Source organism: Mastomys coucha, unplaced genomic scaffold (assembly GCF_008632895.1).
Source record: "Mastomys coucha isolate ucsf_1 unplaced genomic scaffold, UCSF_Mcou_1 pScaffold21, whole genome shotgun sequence".
NCBI classification, from domain to species: Eukaryota; Metazoa; Chordata; class Mammalia; order Rodentia; family Muridae; genus Mastomys; species Mastomys coucha.
The window spans coordinates 24,375,558-24,402,237 of NW_022196904.1; the positions used below are offsets into that span (position 1 = coordinate 24,375,558).

General features: G+C 49.5%; 3 protein-coding genes across 5 annotated transcripts in view; 1 reads left to right on the forward strand and 2 right to left on the reverse strand.

The window, feature by feature from the left end:
* Usf2 (upstream transcription factor 2, c-fos interacting) overlaps positions 1–318 on the reverse strand; it is an 11,887-nt gene extending 11,569 nt beyond the window's left edge. Inside the window, exon 1 of the mRNA XM_031384843.1 lies at positions 132–318. Coding sequence (XP_031240703.1) covers positions 132–318 — 187 coding nt within the window. The remainder of the gene's footprint in view (positions 1–131) is intronic.
* Positions 319–463: 145 nt separating this feature from the next.
* On the reverse strand, positions 464–17,227 carry Lsr (lipolysis stimulated lipoprotein receptor). Of its 3 annotated transcripts, XM_031386130.1 has the most exons (10): positions 16,711–17,225; positions 15,498–15,842; positions 8,919–9,038; positions 5,739–5,795; positions 5,030–5,176; positions 1,869–2,030; positions 1,689–1,748; positions 1,469–1,600; positions 684–1,312; positions 464–593 (listed from the first exon to the last, which is right to left on the reverse strand). In XM_031386130.1, exons 1-10 carry the CDS (start codon positions 16,802–16,804, stop codon positions 558–560), a joined length of 1,782 nt encoding a protein of 593 aa, XP_031241990.1. In that variant the 5' UTR covers positions 16,805–17,225; the 3' UTR covers positions 464–557. The 3 variants fall into 3 exon arrangements, with proteins under 3 accessions (XP_031241990.1, XP_031241991.1, XP_031241992.1); XM_031386131.1 differs by lacking the exon at positions 5,739–5,795 and having other exon boundaries at positions 16,711–17,224; XM_031386132.1 differs by lacking the exons at positions 5,030–5,176; positions 5,739–5,795 and having other exon boundaries at positions 16,711–17,227.
* A 3,249-nt stretch (positions 17,228–20,476) lies between these two features.
* Fam187b (family with sequence similarity 187 member B) overlaps positions 20,477–26,680 on the forward strand; it is a gene marked incomplete at its 3' end in the record, with an annotated part of 15,122 nt that continues 8,918 nt past the window's right edge. Inside the window, exon 1 of the mRNA XM_031384844.1 lies at positions 20,477–21,211. Coding sequence (XP_031240704.1) covers positions 20,499–21,211 — 713 coding nt within the window. The remainder of the gene's footprint in view (positions 21,212–26,680) is intronic.

A 26,680-nucleotide genomic window follows, 5' to 3' on the forward strand; every position in this document is an offset into this window, starting at 1 on the left:
CGCGCGCGGTGGCGGCGACGGCGCGGTCCCGGGGCGGTCGCGCGCGGGCGGGCGGAGGGGAGGGAGTGGGGAGGGGAGGCCCCGGGGAGCGCGCGCGCGCCGTCTGTCCCCGGTGGCGGCCCCGCGCGTACACGGACGGGGACCCGGGGACTCTACAAGAGGACCACCACCGCCTGGGACGCCCGGCAACACGGACGCGGGGTTCAGATCGCCGGGGCACGGGGGTTCGAGGACTGTAAAGTAGGTCGTAGAGTAACCGGGAGCACGGGGAGCGGGGCTGCGCGGCCGGGCGCGCGCTCCCGAGGGCGTGGGGCGCATGCGCACGTCGGGGCGGGGCAGGGCGGAGGCGGCAAGGGGCACGTACTCCAGGCGGCTGGCCAAGGAGAAGGCAGAAGGCTTGTCTGCTCCCTCCTTTTGCTGGTCCCCCTTCCTCCCAACTCGCGCAGCAAGACAGAGGTTTAGATCTTGTGATTAGGCACTTTATTAGGCTTGGTGAAGAATCCCATCAATATTCCAATTTAAAAAAAAAGTATAAAAGCTACATACAAAACGTGGGATCAGACGACTAAACTTTCCCGACTCAGGGCCAAATTCTGCAAAAGGAGAAACGAGAAAGTGTTAATTGTATGGGCCGGGGGTGGGGTGGAGAATCCTTAAAATCTGAAGTCAAGTTCTTGGCTCACCTTTTTCATCCTCCGCTCCCGCGAGGCCTGCGAGTCAGTCTCTGAGTAAGGCGGAGGTGCTGGGGGATAGTGGTCCTCCTCTTCCTCTTCCTCCTCCCTGTAAACTCGCCTTCTCTCTCCAGACCCCTTTTTCTTTAAAGCCTCTTCTAATAGTCGCCCATCATACTGAGGGTCCCGTGACCTGAAGCCAGCATCCCGAGGATCTCGGGGTCGCTGACGGGATCTGGGGTCAGCACGTGGATCCCTAGACCTGAAATCGTCGTAATAGTGGGGATCTCGGGAATGTGGCAAGTCCCTAGGGTCGTCGGGGTCATAGAGGTCATCCCGGCTGCGACTTCTTGGAGGTGCATAGGCCCGTCCTCTCCGTCCACTACTTGGGGGAGAAGACCGTCCTGATTCAGTGGAGGCAGGCCGGTTGATGTCATCTAGAGCATCCACAGACCGGGCCCGAGGCCTCCCGGACCCCCAACCACCCCTTGGCTGTTCTTGAAGGGGTTCCTGTTCCCATGTTCTGGGACTCCGGGGGGAGTGACGATTCCACTCCTCATCCCTGATGGGGGTGAGGGCTGGAGCCCTGGAAGGCCGAGATCGCCAGTCATCTTCATGGAGGGAGGTTACTTCACTCATGGCTGTAGAGAAGGGAGATATCACAGGTACTAAGATGGGTCCAACCTTGTCACCCGTATGCTCACACCCTCCCCTGGGAGCACCACAGGTAAGGATTGTCTGTGCAAGATGGATAGCAAGCGTGCTTCATTGCCCTTAGCCTCAGGCCTGCAGCTCACCCCGTTCCACTCGGCCATTGGGAAGGCCAGGCCGGGAAGGGTCAAAGTTGGCTAGCTCCTTCTCCATATAGTATAGGACCCTCATAGAGTCATCTTGCTGGTTAGCCTGGATCCTGTAGCCACTTCGTACTTCTGAGGAGAGGAACAGGGTGATGAGTTTGGGGAGGATGCATGGGAATCAACCTTCCAGGCACAACCACTTCAAAATAACAGGACGTACCTGAAGATCCACTGCCGTCCACTTCACGTAGCAGAGGGACCTGGGAACTGTGGCCACCAACTAATGGAGACTTGTTATCAGTGACTGATTGCCATTTGGAGCAGAGTTGGGCACTCCCAATCTCCCATGTCCCCCTTCCAGCCCATTCCCACCCCTAGTCTGGTTTCCCCCAGGCCTCACCTGAGCTATTCCTGTCATAGTCTCCAGGGTACCCATAGGGAGGACCCATGGGGATCATGGCAGGTGGAGGTGGTGGGGTCTTGGCAGGAGACAGGTGGGTATAGATGCTGGGGGCATAGATGCTTGGGACACCTGAGGTGGCTGCTTTGCCAGCAGCATAAACTGCGAAGGCAGAATGGCAGGCATGAGAATGGTCAGAAGCTGTGCAGTCCCGTGCTGGGATGTGATTCTGGGACATGGTTCTGTCCTCCATACCATCCCTGTAGTACTCTAGGGACACAGCCTTCACCTAGTCCCTAGGTCCTATCTGACTTCTCATGGAGTTGAGAACAGCGGTGCACACCGATACATCAGAGGCCCAATCTATATATACATGGTGGTTTGCTGACAGCTGACAATGGAAAGATTTCATATGAAAATCCAGGGTAGTTGTCTGCCTGTCTATCTGTGTTTGGGTATTGGGAAACGATCCCAGAACCTCAGACTTCCTAGGTGTTTTTCCACTGAACCACATTCCCAACTTCAGCCCCTCCCCCTTCTTATCTTGAGACAAGGACTCATAAGTCATAAGTGGCGGAGGGAGAATCCTAAACTCTGGAGCCAAGATAAACCTTAAACTTGTGATCCAAGAAGGACAGGTCTGTATCTAAAGGCAAAGTCCCTCTTCTTTACATAAAGCCGCTGTTCTGGGCCAACTACTGTCCCCATAAGCTGGGCAGCCTAGCCCATACTGTGGAAAAGTCAAGCCTGTTGGGTCCATAATGTCCTGTCACCTCCCAGATGCGGTAAGTGGAGCGAGGCAGACACACGGGAGCCCCAGAAGTCACCTTGCCTACATTGTAGAGTAATGCAAAGTACCTTCCGTGTTTCCAACTACTGGCCATATTCACCCAACTGAGTCCAGCGCGACAGTTCAAGGGTAAACTATTCTCAGGCTAGAGGCTGGGTGTTTTCACCATCATTACTATTCACATTCATTGCCTGTGTGGAAGTCAGAAGGCCACTAGCAGAAATTTGTTCTTCCACTACAGGGGTCCTAGGGGACCAGACTCTTGCTGTAGGCTTGGCAGCAGCTGCCTTTACTAACAGAACCAACCATCTTACCAGCCCTGGCTTCCTGGACTTTTTTTTTTAAAGACTTCCATTAATCTTGTGTATGTGTTGGGGGGTGTGGATATATGCATTTGAGTATAGATGTCTGTGGAGGCCAGAGGAATAAGACAGCCCTGAAGTGGGAGGCATTGAACTGAGAATCAAATTCTGGTCCTCTTGATGGTTTTACTGACATAAAAGCTTGAATTTTTGTTTTTGTTTCCCCCCCCCAAAACAGGGTTTCTCTTTGTTACAGCCCAGGCTAGCTTCAAACTCAGCAAGCACTAGGGCCAAAGGCGTGCTCCACCACACCCAGCTAATCGCTCCAGTCTTAAAGGGCTCCAGAGTTTTAAGGCCAGCCAGGTTGAGTTAGGAAGACAGTTGAAATAAGTAAAAAGAGGCCTAGGAATGTAGGTCGGTGGTAGAGTGCTTGTTCAACACAAAAGCTACTGGACTGTCCTGGAGACGCTACAGGCTTCCCATAATTTGGGAGCAAAAAACTTAGTGCTCAGCCACATCCATGGGGAGCCCCTTCATTAATTAAGTGACTGGCTGGGTTATAATTAGCAGCAGGCTGATACTTCCTATAAGGCAGTAAGGAACTGGGGCAGAGAGGACAGGAAGAAACTCCCATGGGGAAGCAACGGGTTCCTAGGTATGTGACAATGGAGTCTAGATGGACCCAGCTCCAGTCTCAGTGCTCACAGCTCCTGGGGTTCCCTCCACATCTGTGAAATGGACCTATAGCCCATGTTAGCACGGTCAGCAAGACCACAGAAGGCGGGAATGGAGAGGTGGCTCTGCAGTTAAGAGCACTGACTGCTCTTCGGAAGGTTCCGAGTTCAAACCCCAGCAACCACATGGTGGCTCACAACCACCCATAATGAGATCTGACGCCCTCTCCTGGTGCATCGGGAAACAGCTACAGTGTACTTACATATAATAAATAAATAAATAAATAAATAAATATCTTTTTTAAAAAAAGGCCACAGAAGGCTTCTCATTGAGAGTAGTGGTTCAAACATAGAGCTGGGCAGCTTCATCCTGGCACCTTCACAGTTGTCTCTAAGTGTTTTGTTTCTAAGTGTTTGGAAGCCAAGAAGTTGGGACCCTAATAGAGAAGGGAGACTGGCTCACAGGTCACAGACAGTAGGGGCAGGTGTGGAACATGTTATGTGGGCCCTACCAAATGCTATCCACATGCAAACCTCCAAGTTCCTGTTGTGCAGAGCTCTGCTGTAACCTCATCAGCCCATCAGGCACCTAGCTCTAGGGCCTCAAAGCCTCACTGGCCCGCTCTCTTCTGTGGGCTGTGTACCAGGGTGCCTGTGGGCTGTGTACCAGGGTGCCGGGGCATCCGACAGCCTCCCAGGGGAAATTAAAGGGCACAGGGAGATGGAATCCATTTTCCTGTCCTTTCTTCCACTGCTTTATGTATCTGCTTCTTCATTTCTGGTCCCAATTTCTATTCCCAGCCCTCCACAGGTACCTACTTGGATGTGAAGGATATATCTTATACAGACGCTCCACATAAGATGTGCAACTTGAGTGGTTGTGTGCTGCTTAGCCTACAAACTTACCTTTCCACTTGAGGTTTCTGCTTTGAGACAGGATCCTGTGTAGCCCAGGCTAGCCTCAAACTTCAGATCTTCATGTCTCTATCTTTCCACACTGCTAGCATTGCCTAAGAATACCCACCTAGAGTTTGTTTAATGGGAGCTCTACCTTCCTGTGATATTATCTACAATTATTATTATTATTATTTTTGGTGGTCGTGTTTTTGAGTCACAGCCATAAAATTAGCCTCTCAAAGGAAAAAACTCACAAGTTAGGGCTGTAGACCAGTGGCAATGTTTGCCTAGCATGCACAGGGCCCTTGCTTCAATCCCCAACACAATGAGAAGCCCCAAAATACAAGAAATTGAAAGCTGAAGTAGTAAGTGAACAATAATGGAAAGTAACAGGTTCTCCATGGTCTGCTGTGCGTACTGCCTTACTCTCCAGATCTGGAAGGTGGGCTAATATGCCCAGCAGCGTTCCAATGGGGGGAGCAAATGTGGGGCACTTACGGGCCTCAGGGCAACAGCACTTGTCTGGGCAGCAGGGACATCTGACATAGCAGCAGCAGGTGTGGGGACAGCACTGGCACCAGCAGATGCCCAGGAGGAGGAAGAAGAGGAGGCTCGCCAGGCAGACCACGACCACAAAGAGCCAATCTGCAGAAGAAGGAGAATGGTCTCTGAGCTGGGAGGGCTGAGGAATAACAGGGATGGGCAGGGCAGCTAGGCTCTACAGGGCGCTATGGAGCCAGCGCTGGGACAGGGGACTATCTGCAAAGCTCCTCAGAGAACTTGCAACTACAGCTTGGTTCTCTGTGCCCAAGACTAGGGCATAGCAACAGATACCAACCCCAGGACAGCCTGCTTCAGTCCCCACATCAGAGACCTTATCCTGAATTTAAATAGACAAAGCACAGAGCAAGAGGGAGTCTGGCTGGAGCAACACAAACGGTAGCCTTCAGGAGGGGGAAGCCATAGCCCACACCTGAGCCCCAGAACACAGCAGGCACCAGTCACTCGAGTCCCTTGCCTGCGCCCCAGAACCTCTTTAACCAGCCGAAACCACCCCAAGCCCACAGCCAGGCCACTAGATGTCACAGAATGGGACAGGCTTAGTTGAGGTCTCCAGCGAGAAGTAGTTAGGGGGTAGGAGGGTAACTAGAAACAGAAGCAGTCTATGGGGGGCAAGAGCAGCCCCACCAGGGATTCCACCCCATACCTTCCAAGGGCCCCGCCCGAAAACCAGGTAGGAGCTCAGGGGCCTCTGAGGTCCTGCCTGGAGGGACAAAAAAGAAACAAGATTATGTTGGCCGTGGCCAGCCCAAGCCACTGCTCTTAAGACCAGCCAGCTTCAACTGGTCAGTGGTAAACATGTCTCAAACAGAAAAGGAGACAATGGTGACTTAGGACAGTCCAGGCCAGAAGTATATACCTTCCACCCTGCCACAGGAGCCCCATCACATACGCCATGGATCCTAAGAGTCTGACCTCGGCCTGGCACTCCATCTCTGCCACCTACACAGGTCCTGTTAGGTGAAGTATGTGAACCCTAGAGCCTACCAAAAACTTATTGTTTGAAACAGTCTCACACTGTAGTTCAGGTTGGTCTTGAACTTGAAGCAATCCTGCTGCCTTAGCCTCCTGAGTTCTAGGATTATAGGCATGAGCCACTGCTCAGGGATCAAAATGAGGAACTTTGGGCAACTTACGGCTACAAGGGGAGTCTACGGCTACTGTAGGTTTGCCCATACTCCAGTGAATGGCCCCATACCCATGAGCATAGAGTCAATAATAACTGGACTCAGTAGGCTATTTAAAAAAAAAAAGGAATGAATTTGGAAGGGGAACATGTTGGGGGTATCTGGGGCAAGTTGGAAGTAGGGAGTGGGTTATGTACATGCACATATGATCATATGATATATACTTGTATGAAATTATCAAAGAATAAATATATTAAACTTAAATGAAAAGTACAAAAAAATGATGCCAAGTATATCACAGTGAATTCTTTATAGTGACACAATTGCAAAATACAATGTATCTATTTTTAAAGTGCTGGGGCCTGAACCCAGGACCTCACAAATGCTCAGCATGTACTTTACCACGTAGCTACACTCCAGCCCACAGTATTTTTTCAGTGGCATAAAGGGCCATGAAGGCACATTAAAATCACATACGGACCTGGTTCTGTGACCCAGGAAGATTTGAGATCTGCTTACAAGTCAGGTCACATAAATTTCAAGACTCTTCTCTAGGGCATGGTGGAGGCTCTGTGCCCAACAAGCATTGTATCAGGAGAGTGTGCATGTACACACACACACACACACACACACACACTCAAACTCCACACCAGCACACCTCTCCAGAGTATGTGTGCTTGACAGCTGGGTGTGGTGATGTATATCTCTAATTCCAGCACTTGGTGGATGAGGCGGCAGCACCAGGAGTTTAAAATAGCCTTAGCTACATAATGAATTGAAGGTTACATGGGACTTTGGCCGAGGATAAATAAGAAACAAAAGCGTGGTTCAAGAAGCCAATACTTTGTATCATGACACTAGGTCTACTCCCTCTGAGAGCACAGCTGGGGTTCCCTCCCTCACACACCACCACCACCACCATCTTGATAGCTAACATCTCCCAGTTATCTTGGGATTTTAAAAGCTTCTGAGTTTCAACAAGTTATAGTGACACCTGCTATAATTATAATCTAAGCACTCAAGAGGGACGAGATACTGGGGATACGGGGGTTGCCACTTTAAGCCAACTTGGGCTATACAGCGAGACCCTGTTTTTTTTTTTTTTTTAAAAAAAACATATCCTAGTTCAATTTTAATACTAAAAACAACTAGATATAAACCACAAACATGGCACAAAACTCATGAGATCCTCAGTGGTTCCAAGAACTGCTGATGGTGCATGCCAACGGAGGTCCCGAGGTCATCGGAGGGAGGATCCTACCGTTTGCCCTTTGTGCTGCCGTCTGAGCCCTCTGGACCTGTTCCCACCATGCACTTGCTCACACACGAGGATGACCCTGCACAGCTGAAGCTTCTCTTGCATCCAGCACGTGTCATGAAAGACTACGTGCTGACTTCTGACTGGCCCAGGCAGGGAAGCCACCTGGCCAGACTGGAGACCCTGGGGATACTCAACCCTATCCCTGCCATGTGTTAGACACACTCAAACTTTCACACACTGCATAAATCACACACACCACCTCCCCCAAACCCCCTCAAAAGGGCAAAGGACAAACTTGTGTTTGGACAAGGGACTCAGGGTATACTGTGACCCTGGAGATGTGGCAGAAGTTAGGTCCAACCTCAGTTGTACAGCTAGCCTTCCAGACCCAGAATACATAGGAAAATATTCAAAAGAAAATATTCCTTCTACTCCCTTTTTAAACAGTTAGCCCAGGCTAGCTAGAAAGCCACTGTATAGCTCAGACAAGCCTGAAATTCAATGTAGCCCAGGTCATTCTGAAAGGGACTATGTGGCTCAAGATTGGCCTAGAACTTTTTTTTAAAGAAGATTTATTTACACATGTACACTGTAGCTGTCTTCAGACACACCAGAAGAGGGCATCGGATTCCATTACAGATGGCTGTGAGCCACTATGTGGTCACTGGGGATTGAACTCAGGACCTCTGGAAGAGCAGTCAGTGCTCCTAACTGTTAACCCACCTCTCCAGCTCCTGGCCTGGGGCTCTTGATTGTATTGACTCAGCCTCCCAAATGGGCCACCACCCTCTCAAAATACGTGACTTTAACAAACACGTACAGACTTGTTTTCTTGCTGTTATCTCCTCAGCGACAATATAATAACTTGCACTATAACATACTTACTTTATCAGGTATTCTAAGTAACCCTGGACAATGGAAAGGTTACTGATTCCATGTGAGCACTCCACTATTTTCTATAGGGATCCAGAACAACAGACCCCCACATCAGGGAAGTTCTTACTACCAATTAACTCTGCCCAGGGTCTCTTTATTTTGTAGCTCTGTCTGTTCTTGAACTTGCTATGTAGACCAGGCTGGCCTCAAGCTCAGAGATGCACCTGCCTCTGCTGCTTCTGCCTCCAAGTGCTGGGATTAAAAGCATAAGCCTGTCTCCATGTCTGTGTGGGTTAGAACCAGAGATTAGCTAGAGGTAGATTCCTCAGGTCACTCTCACTTTGACTCTGGCTGATTTAAAATGCCAGAGAGGTTAGGAAGGGTCCTGTCTGGGGTGCAGGGCATGGAGAAGCCCAAGTGACTGACAGTGCCGCAAGGGAGGGAGCAAAGCAGGCGACAGGGCCCAGCTGGATGACAGAGGGTGGACACACAAGAGTGGACAAAAGGCATACCAGCTCCCGCTCCCCCACTTCCAGCGCCCTCTGAGCCCAGCCCCACTCACCAAGGACAATGAGCTCTGCGTATGCCTCGTTGTTCCCATCCAGATCTTGGGCTGAGACCACGGAGCAGTAATACACTCCACTGTCTCCCCAGGCCGTCTGCTCGAAGGTCAGGTCAGCATCTGGGTCAGGAGGAGACAGTATAAAGGCACCTCAGGGAGGGTAACTCTTAAGATCAGCAGGGGCTGAGCCCCCTACATCTTAAAGAGGGAGGGAAAGTAAACCATTGGTTGGGGCTGGAGAGATGGATCGTCAGTTAAGAGCGCTTGTTGCTCTTGCTGAGGACCCAGGGTTCAGCTCCCAGGACCCACATGACAGCTAACAACCATCTCTAAACCCGGGCAGTGGTGGCGCACGACTTTAATCCCAGCACTTGGGAGGCAGAGGCAGGTGGATTTCTGAGTTCTGGGCCAGCCTGGTTTACAGAATGAGTTCCAGGATAACCAGGGCTACACAGAAAACCGTGTCTTAAAAACAAAACCACCAAACAAAACCAACCAAACAAAACAACAAAAAACCCAACTCTCTAACTCCAGTTCCAGGGGATCCAATCTCCTCCCTGACATCCCTAGGCACCGGGATCACAGACAAAAACCACTTACACACAGAAATTAAGTATCAACTCATTAGGTTTTGTTTGTTTGATACAGTATCTCACTCTGTGTGATACTCCAGGCTGGCCTTGAACTGGAAAATTCTCCCACTTCATCGTCCCAAGTGCTGGGATTTCAGACAAATACTTACCAGCTAAAATGGAACCATTCATCCAAGAGCATACTACTTTTTATGTATTGTTCTGAACACTAAAGATGGATATTTGAAAACATCTGGGGCTAGCCACAGCGGCACTGGCTGCTCATCCTGCACTCAGGAGGCCAAGGCAGCATAATCTCAAGCTGAACAACAGACTGGGCTACGTAGCAAGATCCTATCTCGAAATAAAGAAACACGGGCTAGGCTCAGTGGTAGAATGTTCGCCTAGCACACAGAGTGCCTGACTTAGATCCCCAGGACCGACATAAAACAAAGAAACCCAAACCAAGTCTAGGAGGTGAGCATAATTATCACTGTGGTTTTGGGGTGAGACATCTGGTGTGGAACAATGACATAATCCAGCCAGTGGTGGGGACAGTCTGACTCCAGAACCTGTTGCTTTCACCCTAGACACTTGCTTCTTACCAAGCCAAGTCTGATCTCTCCCATCAGGCCTTGGGGGTGGTGTGCAAAGCTAGGCAGCCAAGCTAACTAGGCTAGATCCCAGATAGGAGATGCCTAGGCACCAAGGAGTGGGTGTGGGAGAGCCAGCGACACTCCCAGATACTCCCAGTTTCAAGCCCATCTCCTTCCGTTCTGTCCCCACATTCCAGGTCAGTCCCAGGGCTTGGGGACGCTCCGGTCTGTAGCAGCCCCAGACAAGGTGCCTGCTAATTACACCACTAATGAAAGTCTTTTAGCACATCCGGTTTCCTTTCTACTCCTCAGGTCCTAATTAGTTACATCCTTTAATCAGCCTAGCAAGGCCGGGACAGGGAAGCCTCTGCTTGGAGACTCTATCTTAGTGTCTTAGCCCATAGAATCCCAGAGGATCATAACCTTGGTCTTCTTGGCCACAGGCTCTTGATGACCCGGTGCCACGGGCCCAGGAGCCTGCATGGCAACCTGACCACCACACCCATGATAGCAGTTAACTCTGAGTGTCTAAGTCTGTGGTACTCACGGAGACACCAGCCACTAAGGGCTAAAGCTGCCTCAGAAAGAAAGCCCTTTCCAGAACCCATCTAGATCATGCCAAGCACAGTCCCCAGCCCCGCAAAGCCCTCAGCATGTTCTCTGGTCACTAGTCAATGCCGCCCCCACGATCCCAGTGGCCTTCAGCTCATCCTTTGTGTCCCTTTATGTAGGTTCCTTCTTGTTAGTCAAGCACTCCCTGGCTACCCCAACGTACATCTCCTGTCCAATGAAGCTTTTCACCCTGCTCCCGTGCTAATTCTGTCTTCACCTCTGACAAACACTATGGCAGAAGAACGGAGTCAGCCTCAGCTACCTCTGATTCTATGGAAGGCTACCCCCTCCACAGCTTGTATTGCCCATCCCAGAATTCTAGCCATCTGGTTATCAAACAAACATCAGATCTACTCATGCAGCATTCAACATGGCTGAGGGTACGGTGGCAGATGTCTCCCACTCTGGGGAGGTTAAGGTACAAAGATGCAGAGTTTGAAGCCAGCCTGGACTACAGTGAGACCACCTCAACCCCTGTGCCGCAACAAACAAAAAAACAGAAGTGCATCGGCTATTCCAGGAAGCGTATAACTGACTAACCCTCCTTAGAAAGCAGAGAGTCCCACAGTGTGGCGGGTGGGGCGGGGAGAGGGGGGAGAGGGGGAGTACCCTGGAGTTCCCTGGCCAATCCCGAGGTCACACTTATTTTACAGCCTTCCCCTCAGGAACGTTCAAGAGTTTTCCATGTGACATGTCATCTCACAGCCGAGCAATGCTGCTTGGAAAATCTTGCTTCTACTGTGCCAGGCCAAGAAGACACATCAAATTAAAAAATAATGCCACCTCTTACTTCATTTAAATTCCTTTTCAGTTTTGGCTTTTTTTTTTTTTTTTTTTTTTTTTTTTTTTTCATAAAAGGTATGTCCAGTTCTTTGGCTGACTTTCTCAGACTGGCTGGCCTGGAACTCATGTTAGTTTGCTAACTATAAAAACAAAAGTTTGAGCCAGAGGTGATGGCACAGATGTATGAATCCCAGCACTTAGGAGGCTGAAGTAGGAGACTGTGAGTTCAATGCCAGCCTGGGCTGCACAGTGAACTCCTGCAGACACCAAAGCTCCCAGAGTTCTCCAGTAATCAGACAGTTCAGAAGTCCTGAGAAGAATCTAGAACCTTCCTGGAGGAAAGTTTGTCCTTACAGCACCTCAGACCCGAGTTAAAGCGCATACTGCCTATCAGATGGTGACATGCCCCAAGAGCGACAGCAAATGCCAGGTGTGGAAGCAGGGGCTGTGCTGCAGCTCTGGGAAGGCTGCCCGGGGTAACCTTGGAAGAGTGAAGACTGACTCCCTCTCCAAGGTCAGGCTTCTAGCCGTTGTCGACTGCAGTTGTGTTACGCACAGATCCACTCCATCCCACACACCAGCCTTTCACAGAACCCTCAAAGACTCAGTGACTTAAGACTGCCCTTAATATTCCTGTTTTTTCTGTACTGCTCTCTGAACTCATCACTTCCCACTTACATGTCTATGGTCCAACAGTGGGTGTCAGGTGTTGCGAATTGAAGCACCCGTGGTTAACGCTCTTGGAGATACCACAAGGGGACCCAGGATCCATGGGGTTGGCTGGCAGGGAGGCGCCTTGGCCGTGGTGCCTGCCCAACTGTTCTGTCTCCTATGGGCCTATGGTTTTGATTACTCCTTCCTGACCCATGCATTCTACAGCAAGCCTCTCCCAAATCCGAAGGCGTGAACAGGAACCCCCTGCCGTGGGAAATGATTACATAGGCCAGACATTAAAACCAGGGGCCTCCAGGACCAGATCTGGGCCTTGCTATATTGTACTTGGCCCATCAGATGTTTGCAGAGCCCATGAAAGGGAAGGCTTTCCGGCCTCTTTTGATCACTCCTGAGGCCTGGGTCCACCTCCTTCCTGTGGGGCACACCCTGTTCCTGGTCCCTGCAGGCCCCCAAGATCACAGAGGCTGGGCAATGATTCCATGTGTGAGGTGAGAGGCCAAGATACTGGTCTCCAGTGGGAACAGAGCCTGGGCTATGTCCTGACTCCTTATTTACATACAGCAAAGGGATGCCTCATGATTTCAGAGGCCCTCAGCGTCCTGCTCAGACAGCTCGGAATGGGGGTGGGAGGGCATGGCTCCAAGCAACCTGAGGAAGTTAACACTAAGCCCTCCGCTATAACACAGCTCAGGTGAGCAGTGGTAGCGCACGCCTTTAATCCCAGCACTTGGGAGGCAGAGGCAGGTGGATCTCTGAGTTCAAGGCCAGCCTGGTCTACAGAGTGAGTTCCAGGACAGCTAGGGCTACACAGAGAAACCCTGTCTCCAAAAACAAACAAACAAACAAACAAACAAACAAACAAAATCACTGCACAGCTCCCAAAGCAACAGGAGCGGAAGGGAGGCCCCGGGAGATGGGCGTCTATTTTTTCTATCACTCTTTTCTTTAGCAGTTCTTGGGAACAACCTACGTCCTTACCCATACTAGACAGGCGCTGTACCACCTGGCTGCATCCCAATCCTCTTTTCACTACTGGAGACAAGGTTTCACTAAGTGGCCCACGATGGCCTTTAACCTGGAACTTCTGCTACACATATGCGCACTTAGCCTTCTGAGTAGCCGGGGACAGGTTATACTTATTTTTACTCTTAAAAAGTTGGTAGGCAGGTGGCCTCTGGGATACCAACCGAGAGATCCACCTCTGAAATACTTTGTCCTCAAAGCTCAAGAGGAGGGAGGCTCTCGTGGCTACTGAGACTTCTGAAAAGATGGCCACTTACGTACCACTACTGAGATAAGCCAGCTAGAGGGCTCCGTCTGGGCTGAGGTTTCCCCATGATATATTCTGACAGACATTACTGAATTTTGCGTCCCTCAGAGCACACCCAGTTTCAGCCAGCCTTCAAGGATTTCTCTGTATTTATGATGTCCTGATCATTACTAGGTCCAGTGTTCTCAAGAAGCCCTCTCTCTCCCCAGCTTCCCAGGCAGCCGAAGCTTACGGCTGAGTTTCCATGGGGATTTAGGGCAAGTCTGATCCCTTAGGACCCTGCTTTTCACCTGCATCCTGCCAGGGACAGAGGGGACATTCTACAGTCTAGAGTCACCTGCTTCCTGTGCTCCCACACAGAATTAAAACCAATCCTGTAAGGCAAATAATGGACGCTTCCATTCACCCAGGGAAGCCTGCACCCCTGGTCCTCCGCTGTCCCTGTCTTTCCTCCACCCTCTGGATTCTTCAAATCATGCTGGCAAAGATGGTGCATCCAGTCATTCCACACATCACCAAAAGCTATTTTCTTTGTAGTTTGTAAAACTATCTGAAATATCCCAATCTTCTTATTTTTTTTTTTTAAACCCCTGGGCCAAGGACTCATGTTGCCAGGCTGGCCTCCTACTTGCTGCATCGCTTCGGGTGGTCTTAACCCCTTGTCTACCTCCACATTCCCATGCCAGGGTCACCATACTCGGTGTGCTCACTCTTCCTAGGTCTTCTCACCGCCAGTCTCACTTCTAGAAGGCAATCAGGGGCAGAGTCAGGGTCTGGGCTATTCTGCTCACCACCCTTTTCCAAGTGCTTCTAAGAGCACCAGGGAGACAGTAGATCCTTGACAAATACCAAGTCAGTGGCTGTGGATATAACTCAGTACTAGAGCACCAGCCTAGAATCCCCTAGTGAGGGGTTATAGGCGTGGCTCAGAGGTAGAGCTAGCCACCTAGCTCTATCTAGCACATGACAAGCCCTGGGTTCTATCCATCTCTAGCGCCATTAGAGAACAAAAATAATGAATGAATGATTGGAGACTAGGCCTACAGTGGTGGTGTAGCTGCTATCAACTGAGTGTAACTCCAGCAACACTTGTCTCTAGGACCTCTGAAAAAGCGATAATAGTAGAATGGAGTTACTCGGCTGGCAGTGGTGGCATATGCCTTTAATCCCAGCACTTGGGAGGCAGAGGCAGGTGGATTTCTGAGTTCGAGGCCAGCCTGGTTTACCAAGTGAGTTCCAGGGCATTCAGGGCTATACAGAGAAACCCTGTCTCGGGGGAAAAAAAAAAAGAATGGAGTTACTCAATTACTGTGTGGTCTAACTGAGCTAACCCACTCCAGGCAAATCTAAAGCATGCCTTGGGTCTCACTACATGCAGGTTTTGAACTCAAGATCCTTCTGCCTCAGCCTCCCAAGTGCTGAGATTACAGGTGTAGTACCACCACTGGCTAAAGTATTACTTCTTTTTTTTTTTTTCCCCAGACAGGGTTTCTCTGTGTAGCCCTGGCTGTCCTGGAACTCACTCTGTAGACCAGGTTGGCCTCAAACTCAGAAATCCACCTGTCTTTGCCTCCCAAGTGCTGGGATTAAAGGCGTGCGCCACCACCGCCCGGCTAAAGTATTACTTCTTATTGCTGGCATTTTAGTATTATAAAGGAAATCCCCACTTTGATCTCTACTAGTTTTTGTTGTTGTTTTATCTGCAAGCTTTTGACACTGGATGTTTAGTCTGTTTCCCTTATAACACTCTAAACTCTGTAAGAGGGTGATTTGATGGTTTTATTTCTATGTTCCCAGAGCCTGGAACAGACTTAGTATATAGTCCGGGCTTTATTGTGGGATAATGGGGTGGAAGGACAGATGGATGGATAGGTGATATATGGGTGGATGGATATGTGGGTAGGGGAGTGAATGGATTCATGAATACATGGATGGATGAGTGGGTGGACAGGTGGCTGGATAGGTGGGTAAATAGAAGGATCCCTCCCTTCATTAGCCCATTTAAAACAGGACACCCAAACACTCTCACCCCTACCACCCACAGAGCCTCCTCCTGCCTTGCCCCACTTACTTCCTGTGATGGTGATTCTCCTGCCCTGGTAGTAGTCTCCTAGGGTCACAGCATTGCCCTGCTTGGTGGCCACCACCCTGACAGTGCGGACACTGTCCTGGCATTCCACATAGGGGTTGTAGCCGGGGTTGCCAGCTGCCAGCTGGGCATTTAGCTGGTTGTCCACACTGGCTGGGGAGAAGGCATCAGCAACACGGTCCCGGCAGAATGACTTGTACTTCCAGATCACGATAGGGACTGTGAGGGTGTTGCTTATCTGATAGGTGCAGGGCAGCGTCACTGGCTGGAACAGGATCACTACGTGGTAGGGGTCAGACACAGTCACCTGGACGGCACTGGCAGAGTCTGAGAAGAAAAGTATAGTCAGTAGGGATAGCCAAGCCCAGGGAGGTGCCGCAACAGCGATGAGCCACACCACTTAGACAGCACATGTTGTCTCTTCAGAGCACCTAGCATATTGTTTCTTAATTCCCGAGACTGGTGAGGCAAATCGGATAATCATGCCCATTTTATACACCTACGGGGCTGAAAAGTGGTAAGTATGTAGCCATACGGGCTAGGTCCCTGGAATATTCTGTCCTCATCATCCTACCCAGAGATTCTTCAAAATGCACATCCAAACGTAGATGGAACCCCTAGGCCCCCGCCCGAGCCAACATTCAACAATCTAGGCGGAAGATGATTTAAGGTTCAAAAGTCCACTCTACAGATACCGGGGAGGTGGGTGGGGTGGGGAGTCCCCAATTCCACACCCACTCCAAGCCAGGGCACGGTTTCTCTAGCTCTCCGCCTGATCCAGCCCTCGAATGACCTCTCCCCGTTACCCCAACACTTAGAAATCTTGGGGTGCGTCCAAGATCCCAGTAGCTGGCCTATCTCATGATCGGGAGGCCCTTGCTCCTGCCCACAAAGGGTCCCCTTCTTCATACAGCGCTCAGGCTTCGGATCCCCAGAGTTTCACTTCCTGTTATCTCCAACAAAGGCGGAGGAGCGGGCTGGGCGCCACAAGAAACTCCCTTCCTTGGGCACACAGGGGTCTTCTCTACCAGACGGGTTCTGGAGATCTTTAATCTGCACTCCCGCACTAACCATCACTCCCGACTCCCTGCCACTTGGTCCTGGGTCCTCCCAGGCCGGTGAGAACCGCAGCCCATCATCCACCTCCTGTAGCGTCCTCCCGCCGTCCCACAGAAGCGGGGACCCCAATTCTTACCTGGGCAGTAAATGATGAGAAAGAGACACACGAAGATCACGGTGGCCGGGTGGGAGCCAGGCGCCCCAGCACACGCGCTGGCCGCCGGCGCCATCGCGGCCGTCTAGCAGCGACGGTGCCCGCGCGTCCCCTCCCAAGTATCCGGAGAGTAGGGGGCGCGGCGAGCACCAAGGCCGAGAAGGGTGCGTGCTGCGCCCGGCCCCTATTCCAAGGCCATTTTCCCCGCACTGGGGAAGTTCTAACCTACAAAAAGAATTTGGATGAAGCTCATGCCTTCGGCTTCCCGGAGACAACTGACCCCGTGCGCGGTGGCTCTCCGGGTCACTCTACCCCCTGCGCACTCCCGGGAATGGAACCGCCCAGGTACACAAGGGTGGGAGCCCCGGGGCCGGGCTTGGGGGTGGGCGGCGGGGGCGGGCCTTGTGGGCCTCCCTCCCCGGAAGTGGGCTGACTCAGGTGCGCTCCTGCCTCCAGGGCCTGAACCAAGTGACCGCTTTGCCAGGAGGGCGCCTGCACCATAGGCGACCTATGCAGCCACCTGCTGCTCTAGCCAAAGTTGAAAGAACTGAACTCCCTGAGGACAGAGACCCTCTGGGCGTGCTCCACCTGCCGAGAGGGGCCGGGCCCTGTGCGCACCTGTTCGCTGCTGGTCCACACCCCTGTCCCGGGCGCTGATGGACCCGCCTAGGTGCGCCTTGCGGGGAGGTGCCAGGCAGAGCCAGGTCCCGGCTGGCAGGGGAATGTCGGTGACGCTGCCTGCCTTCCCACTCTCGTCCCGGTGGGGGAGGTGCTGCGGTCTTTCTGGGCTCCCCATTTGTAAGATTCGAGGAATCAATGAGGTCGCACTAGAAGAGATGCTCTGGCCCCCTAGGGGACGCTCGTGGGGACAGCACCTTTTAAAAAGTTGCAGTCGTACTTCGGCAGTTTCCTTACTTCCTTCATTTCCTAACGCGTGGTTCCTTTTCCACCTCCTCCTCGGGTATCCCTCGCTGTTGGCCAGGCTTCCGGAAAGTTATGATTAAAGGCGCTGGGCCGAGACTGGTGACCAACAGACTTGTTTCGGTTCAAAGGTTCCCGGCCGTCACCTGCACCAGTCGCTCTCGTCCTTCTCAGCGCAACACTGCTGCTCCCTGGTGGTGCCGAGAGGAAACGCATTCTGGAGACTGAACTGGCCACTGCCTGGTGAGTTGGGACCCTAACATTTTCCAACCGTTTTCTCTGTTTTGTAAGTGGTGTCAGGTCACATTCTTCCGCTTAGTGCTTTGCTTTATTCCCTCCCAAGCACAATTCAAAATACATTGGCCTGATTGACCTTCTCCAACCAACTTTTCTTAGTTGACTTCGGCCATACTGGCCTGGCTGGTCCTGAATCACACTTTCACAATATGGCCTAAAGGTTTAGCTACCAGAATTCCCTTCCTGCTGCGGACACCTGCTACCATTTCACTTAGGGCTGCTTTCAAAGGCAAAGGCGTCTCATAAAATTTCACCCTGTTCCCAAGTGGATTAAAAATCATAGTTTAAGGGCTGGAGAGATGGCTCAGAGGATAAGAGCACTGACTGCTCTTCCGAAGGTCCTGAGTTCAAATCCCAGCAACCACATGGTGGCTCACAACCATCCATAATGAGATCTGATGCCCTCTTCTGGTGTGTCTGAAGACGGCTACAGTGTACTTAGTTATAATAACAAATAAATCTCTCTCTAAAAAAAAAAATCATAGTTTAAAAATAGAGGAAATCGCCATGACCTTCACTTTTACCGCTTGTAATCCTAAACCAGTGGTAAGTGTTACTTTGTGTTTTGTAAATGTCATTATTATCAATATGTTATCGATACCTAAAACTTGGTCATCATCTCCAACATAGGAAAGAAAGAATCTGTGTTGGATTAGAACCCATGCTAATCACCCCACTTTCATTCAACATTTTTACCGTCTCCAAAGATATATCTTCCATGTAGAAGTCTCAAAGAAAAGTCTCAGCATATACCCTAGTGTAGGCTTATCCCCAACTTCTCTCCCCCACTTTCCTCCCTTCAAACCATGTACTGTCATCTGATATTTTGCTAATCAGATTTTCACCGCCTATCTTACCCCATCCCGAAGACAACATTGCTTAGCAAATATTACATCCCTCCATTTCCCGTCCCTTCTGCAGTTAGGTGGGGCTACCCCGTCAATTATAGCGAGTAGCATATAAGCAAAAGTGAAGAGGGTTTCCCCTCCCAGGCCAGAACATTTAATAGCCAGTGTGTACAGGACTAAGACCTACCCCCTTTCTCCTGCCACAGCAAATCATCTTGTTTCAGGTGACATCTGTGGGGCCCTTGAGGAGGAGCACTCTCCGCTGGCCAGTGCTGGGCCTAAGTGTGAGAGAAGAATGGGGTTTTGAAGCTAAGATTCCAGAATGGGCTTCTTAGATGGTGGACTCTAGGCTGTCCCAGTCAGTAGGTCCCAGTGACACCAAGGGGCCAGCGTGTTGATGACCGACAAGTCTTTACTAATTCCAGGAGAGGAGACCCTCATCATAGCTTCCCGCTGGACTTCAGAAACAGTAGACCAGTACCTATCCTTCCCCCTTAAGATGGACATGAAGACGTCCCATTCCCATGTCATGTACTTTCCATCTCTGTGACAAATGCTGGTGAGAAACGGGTGTTGTTTGCTTACTTGTTTGTTTAAACCTTTTTGGCTCATGGCTTCAAAGGCTTGTGGGCATGGCTGATGGGCTGCATCATTGGGGCTTGCATTGCATGGTGGGAGAGGCACAGAACCAAGTTCAGTGCTTGCTTCATCAGGACACAGAGAGGCAAACAGGAAGAAGGCAGGGACAATATAGACCTAAGGACACTGCTGTAGTCCTGCTAACTGGGTCCCGCTTCCCAGTGGCGGACCAGCATAACTCCATCTTAAGATTAAGAGCCATCTTGTTACAAGGTCATCCCTGATTTCTATAAAACTTGTGTTTGATCATGCCTTGACACATTTTCTGCACATGTTCTACCCCTTATAAATATTGTGACCTCCACCCTGATGAGATGCTCTGCCAAATAATTTTGAAATGTTCCTCTGAGGTCCTACATAACCAAAACCCTTGAAAACCCTCTGGCCTTGAAATTTTAGAGCTAATATAAACCCCACCTTCTCCTGTTTGATGCTGTCTTCTCAAGCTCTGCTTTAGAGACATAGGCCCATCTGACAAAAAATAAAACTTGCATCATTTGACCAAAGTATTTGGGTAATCGTCTTTATTCTTGTTTGGTGAGATTAAACATTAAGGCTTCTAGTACCAGCAAAATTGGCACCACCATCTGGTCCAAAAGTGTGAACTTTAGAGGATGTCTGCATCAGAGCACACCATTGCCTTTGTATGCTGGATGTGTAGAGGGCAAAGAATTCTATTTCCTGAGGACATGTAAGTTCTATAGATAACACACACACACACACACACACACACATTTAATTCAGTTTTATTTTATAGGCATCGGTTTGCCTGCATATAGGTCTGTGTATCACATGTGTATCTGGTGCCCACAGAGCAGAAGAGGGCATCAGATCCTCTGGGATTGGAATGTAAAACAGTTATAAGCTACTATATGGGTGCTGGGAGTCAATCCCAGGTCCCCAGGAAAAGGTGCCAGTGCTCTCCACTGCTGAGCCATTTCTCTATTATATTTGATGTGGAAACTCACCAAACCACAGTTCACAGGGCTAGTGGTGCCCAAGTTCTGTGGGTGACGTCACAGTACCCAGGAAGGTTCTGAAGTTCCTTGTGTAGTTTAGTCAGCCATGTTGGCTGCTCTGTGGCTGGTTGGTCTTTCTCTTCCCATGTTATGGGCCCAGAGACTAATCAGCTGTCCCTACAAGAATGTGTGTCAGTATGCCCTGCTCTCAGGCAATGATGTGATCCTGCAGTGTAACTACCCCAAAGCACTGTGGTATTTTTCTTCATCTTTAGAGGACAAACCGTCCCTGCTCAACTCTATGCCTGATGCGAAGGTACTGCCTGGGAGCGACCTGCAGTTGTCTGACCCTAAGCCTTCCCAGACAGGGCTCTACCAATGCCTGGATGATCATAAGGCCCGTGTAGTAGAATATGAGATTGACTTCCAGGACATAGCTCTGTTGCATGTCACACACAAAGACCTGGGCCAAGAGCCCATGGGAAATGAAAGTGTGAGCCTAGGAGGCAACGTACTTGTTTTTACCCGCTGGGATCCTTGGCAAGATTGTAACCGTTGCCAAAAGCCTGGTGAGCGCAAACGTCTAGGCTACTGCTATGTGGAGGAGCCCCTAGAAAAGCCCATGCCTTGCTGGCTCTACCTAAGGGAGGAGAAGGTGACCAATAACCGCCTGCGACCTGAACTCCAGGTACAAGCCTGCCAGGTGCCCTGTGACACCGCCATGGAAACCAACCAGCCGTACTTCATCTTTGACACATATCTGCTGGACAAACCCAACAACTATGCTCGACTCAAGTGTCCCTTGGCTTCCATCTACAGGTAATGAACAGGAGCAGAATGCGAACAGCTCTTCTCTTGGCCTTCACCTAAATCCAGTCTCCAGAGCTATCTGGTGCTAGCGGTCTCTGTTAGTAGACAAGCCAGCTCCTTCTTCCCAACCCAGAAGCCTTCATGGTCAGAGTCCAGAGGAATCGATTTGCTTAGGTATTTCCACACCAGAAATAGTGTCTGAGCTGGGATCTGGGCAAATGATGCAAAGAAAGGTGATGACTGAGAAAGACGTAGTTCCAGCCCACACAGGCAGCCTGGAGTCCAAGACTCAGGCCCAGGCTCAGCCGATGTAATCATTGATGTGACGCCCTGCTGCTGGACTCCGGTGGATGTGGTTTGTTCCTCTGTCCTTGTACCGGTGACATGGTGTCTTAGACTTTTTTTCCTTCTTTTTATTTTTTTTGAGACAGGATCTTACTGGGTAGCCTCCGCTGGCCTGGAACTGGCTGTGTGTCAGGCTGACCTTGAACTCACAAGAGATCTGCCTCCATCTACCTCCTGGATGCTGAGATTAAGAGTGTGTACCACCACACCTGGCATGTGTTTGTTTGTTTCTCTGGTTGTTGACGGCAAAGGGTTGTGATATAACATAATTATTGGACAAAAAAAAAATAGGAACAGTTATAGATATTGCGTGCAAAAACTACTGGCAAAAATGTAGGTGAATCTGCTATGTAGTGAGACCCTGTGTAAAGAATAAAGCCCCCAAACAAACAAACTAGCAAAACAAAACAAACTAAAAACAGCCCCCAAACCTAGACTTAGAAGACAGCTTGTCAGCCGGGCGGTGGTGGCACACACCTTTAATCCCAGCACTTGGGAGGCAGAGGGAGGTGGATTTCTGAGTTCGAGGCCAGCCTGGTCTACAGAGTGAGTTCCAGGACAGCCAGGGCTACACAGAGAAACCCTGTCTCAAAAAACCAAAAAAAAAAGACAGCTTGTCAGATGTTCCCTGCTGAACGTCCTTGGTTTTCATAACCGTGGATGATATTTTAGTTCTTTTTAACTGTTCCTTTTAATTCTCATAAGAATCACAGTTATTTTATGTTTTATTTAAGATTTATATGCTTGTCTTTTATGCATATGGGTGTTTTACCTGCGTGTATGTCTGTGCGCAGTGTGTGCAGTGCTCACAGAAGAGGGCAATGCGTTGCCTGGAACTGGAATTACAGAGGTTGTGACTCCCTTCAGGTGCTGGGAATCAAACTTGGTCCTCTGGACGAACAGCTAGTGGTCTTGATGGTTTAGTCATCTCTCTAGCCCCTAAATTAGTGGTTCTCAACTTGCCTAACCTTGCGACCCTTTATTACAGTTCCTCATGTTGCGACCTCCCAACCATAACATTATTTTCATTGCTACTTTATAACTGTAGCAGTTTTTTTATTTTGCTACTGAGTGATGTCTCAGTTCCTGAGACCTTTGGAAATGATGTGTTTTCCGATGGTTAGGACCGACAGATCGAGGACGGCTGCCCTAAATGGCTCTTTTATAATGAAACATTGACTGTATCTACCTACTTAGACATGTGAAGGTCGTTGGAAGGTCCCTCCCCGCTCCCCAGTGGGTGTTTATGTTTCCTTATTTTCATTCTGGTGGGGTTGAATGGGAAATATCCCTCAACAGGCTTGAGTGAACACTTGGTCCCAGTTGGTGGCGCTGTTCGGACAAGTTACAGGGAGAGGCAGTCTTGCTGGAGGAAGTCATGGCTGGAGTAGGCTTAGCGTTTACAGCGTCCCACTACTCCCAGTTGATTATCTGCTTCGGAATGGGGCTGAACATTCGATCTCCCATCTCTGTTTCCTGCTCTCACAACCCTGCCTGCTGCTGCTCGCTGTTATACCTCCTCTCCACGATAGATTGCTAGTCCTCTGGGACCCTACGCCCAAATAAACTCCTCACAGCAAAGTAACAGACACAGTTTGATGCGAGGGGCCAAGTCTGAAGAGATTCTGGACAGCTTGGGCGTGGCTAGCATGGCTCTGGCAGGCCTTGCCCTTCTCTTCTCTGCCTTGCTAAAACCTGATAAGAGTACATTTATAAAGCTGGCCACCAATGTCTGTTCCCTCATGTTGCTACTTCCTCCTCCAGAGGCTGACTACCAAGGTCCAGGTATCAAAGTACTGAAGTCCAGCAATCCAAAGCCCCCTTTGGCTCACCTAATTAATATGCCCAATTAAAATTAAACACCTCATCCTAACACGGAGTTTCCCCTTTCACCTTTATAAACTGCCTATCTATCTATCTATCTATCTGTCTATCTATCTATCTATCTATTTTATTTAATGTGCCATATCTGTCTCTTCTCTATCCAGAGGCAGCCCTTTGTTCCACTGTGGGACAAATACCCCTTCTCCCTCTCCCTTGTCCCCTCCCTGTTTCCCTTGTCTTCTGTCTCCTGTCTTTGTTTCTTATTCCCCGACCCCTGACCTTCTTGGTCAAGTAAATCTCCTTTGTGCCTGAGCTTTCAGTCTGCACTTGCCGTTGAGTTCCAGAGGGACACTGTTGATTGTGGTGGGAAGACATGGTGGCAAGCCATGAGGGCATGTTGGCAGGAGTAGGAGGCTTGCTGGTCACATTGCAATAGCATGAGGGGATGTAAAAGTGCAGGTGTGACGTGGGGGTAGGCTCCATGGTATCTCCTCACAGCGGGATCTCCTCACGTCTAATCTTGGAGCAGGAAGTGGAGAGCAGCTAGTTGTGACATATTATCTCTTCCTGTGGTGTAGAACTCTTAGCTACTTCTCCAGCACTATATCTCTCTCGCTTTCTCTCTCTCTTTCTCTCTCCCTGTGTGTGTGTGTGTGCATGTGCGTGTGTAAATTTTAAATTACCGAGTTAATTTCTTTACTTGTAAATAAGTTTGCTTTCCTGTGATAGTGTTGTTGAATTTTTTCCCCCATGAATTTATCCATTCCATCAAAGTATCAAGAAGTGTTAGGCTTTAGCTTGTTGTGGTTTGAACGAGAATGGCCCTCCATAGGCTCATACATTTGAGAGCTTGGTCCCTAGGGAGTGGCATTATTTGGAAGGATTAGGAGATGTAGCTTTGTTGGAGGAAATGTTTCACTGGCAGGGATGGGCTTTGGGGTTGCTCTCTCTCCCTGCTGCCTGTGGATCAGCTCCTTCTCCTGCACCATGTCCACCTACATCCCAACACGCTCCCTGCCATGACAATGGACTAAACTTCTGAAACTAAGTAAGCCTCATTGAAGGGCTTTCCTTCATAAGAGTTGCTGTGGCCATGTGTCTCTTCACAGCAATAGAAACTGACACCTGTATATAGAATAGAGAAGACACCTGTATGTAGCTATAGTATGTGTTTTGTTGTGTTTTGTTGTGTTTTTTTTTTCCAAGACAGGGTTCCTCTGTGTAGCCCTGGCTGCCCTGGAACTCACTCTGTAGGCCAGGCTGTATAGTATGTTTTTGGTTTTGCTTTCTTTTCTGTGGCTATGGAACTCAAGGCTTTATGCATTCTAGGAGAACATTCTACCACTAAGCTATTCCCAGTCCTTTGTATTCATTATGTAGCCCAGACTTGCTTTGAACTCAGGATCTTCCTGCTTCTGCTTCCTAAGTATTGAAATTATAGACACATACCACCATTTCTAGCTCCATTCATTATCTTTTTATGTTGTTAGGAGCAGTACTAATATCTCCTTTTAAATTATTTTAAATTAATCCTAGTGCTTGGAATGCAGAGGCAAGTTGATCTCTGTGGCTCTGAGGCCAGCCTGGTTTACACAGAGTTCCAGGCCAGTTAGGCCTACACAGTGAGATTGTCTCAAAAAACCAAAACAAAATCTTCTAGATGGTTCAGTGGGTAAAAGCACTTGCCACCAAATCCAGTGACTTCAGTTTACTCCCCAGAGAGAACATAGTGGAGAAAGAGAAATGTCTTTGACAAGTTGTCCTCTGACCCCCACCACACAGTCACCATATGTGTGCCTGGAATCATACCATGCTTGTGGAAGCATACATACACAACAGTGGTTGTGCAACAGTTTCCCAGCCCTACCCCCAGATTGAAATATTCCATCCTGCAGGGAAGCTCCTTAAGCAGGAAGCTAAATCATTCAGAATCCTTTCAGGAAGTCCCTGAAACTGACCAGATTCACAAGGTCCCTTCCTACCAGAGTAAATCTTAAAAGCTGCGAAGAAGATTCCAAAGAAGATTCCGAGGCTGGAGCAGCTGCCTGGAGGAAGCAGGAACCAGCTGAGCAGCCTGGAAGAGGTTTAGACCAATTGAGGCACCTGGAAAGGACACCCTCCAACCTGCTGAGTCCACCAGGCTCCCAGCTTTGGGACCTGGCACCCATACTGGAGTGGGCTTTGAGTTGTCTCAGCTCCTGTAAGTAACCCCAATCCTACGTAAGCAATTTGGTGACCTCTGCCCTTTGGTAGTGTGTTTCCCTAACTGGGATGAGAGGGACATTGTGTGTATGTGGTGACTCCCCAGGAAAAGTTTTGTCACACAACACACACATATGAATAAGTGAATACATATAAAAATGACAAAATCCAAAATAAACAAATAAAAAAAAATCAGGTAGCTTTCAACAAAAATCTCCATAAAGGTACAGTTCTGTATGGACTGGCTGAGGCCATGAGAGTGATGGGGCCTGTTTTCTTTAGGAGTGGTTAGTCTACATTCATCAGCCTAGCAGACAGAGCTGGTAGTGTGTGACCTTGTGGGTTGCAAAGGTGGCAGGTGCCTTGCTTCTTTATTTGAGTGATGGCTGGCCCTTGATAGTCACTAAACACCTGTGCACAGAAGACACCTCAGAATTGATAGGTGACACTGATCTAGGCCAGTCTGAGAAGATGTTTGAGAAAAGATCAGGGGTGGAAAAAACTGCCAACAGTCTTTATTTAAGATGCATTTTGCAGGTCTCTTGGGGGAAGAGTTAGGGACCAATCTATGTGAAGGAAGCAGGCATGCTTCTGCTTGGATGGAATGCTCTGGAAAACAGGACAGAAGTTAGCACAAGTGGGGTGGTCAGAGAGATATAGGAAGTCAGAACCATAACCAGCAAGAATTTGGTCACTACTCCATCCCCAGGGTTAGGAAGTATGGGTATGTTGGGCTGGAGAGATGGCTCTGAGGTTAAGAGCACCAGCTGCTTTTCCAGAGATCCTGAGTTCAATTCCCAGTACCCACATGGTGGCTCACAACCATTTGTAATGAAATCTGGTGCCTCTTTTGGTGTGCAAGTATATGTGCATACAGAACATTGTATACTAAATGAATATATCTTTTTTAAAAAGTGTGTCATGAAGAGATGGCTCAGTGGTTAAGAGCACTGGCTGTTTTCCCAGAGGACCTGAGCACCTACATGGAGATTCATAACTGTCTGTAACTCCAGTTCCAGGGAATCTGACAACCTTTTCTGCTTTCCAGGTTTCTATACACACACAGGACACTCTCTCTCTCTCTCTCTCTCTCTCTCTCTCTCTCTC

Coding starts and splice junctions, on each gene's coding strand:
- Lsr (XM_031386130.1), bottom strand. CDS start 16,804: ATGGCGCCGGCGGCCAGCGCGTGTGCTGGGGCGCCTGGCTCCCACCCG. Junction 5,796..8,918: donor CGCAGAGCTCATTGTCCTTG/GTGAGTGGGGCT, acceptor TTGTCCCTCCAG/GCAGGACCTCAGAGGCCCCT. Junction 1,601..1,688: donor GGACGGCAGTGGATCTTCAG/GTACGTCCTGTT, acceptor TCCTCTCCTCAG/AAGTACGAAGTGGCTACAGG.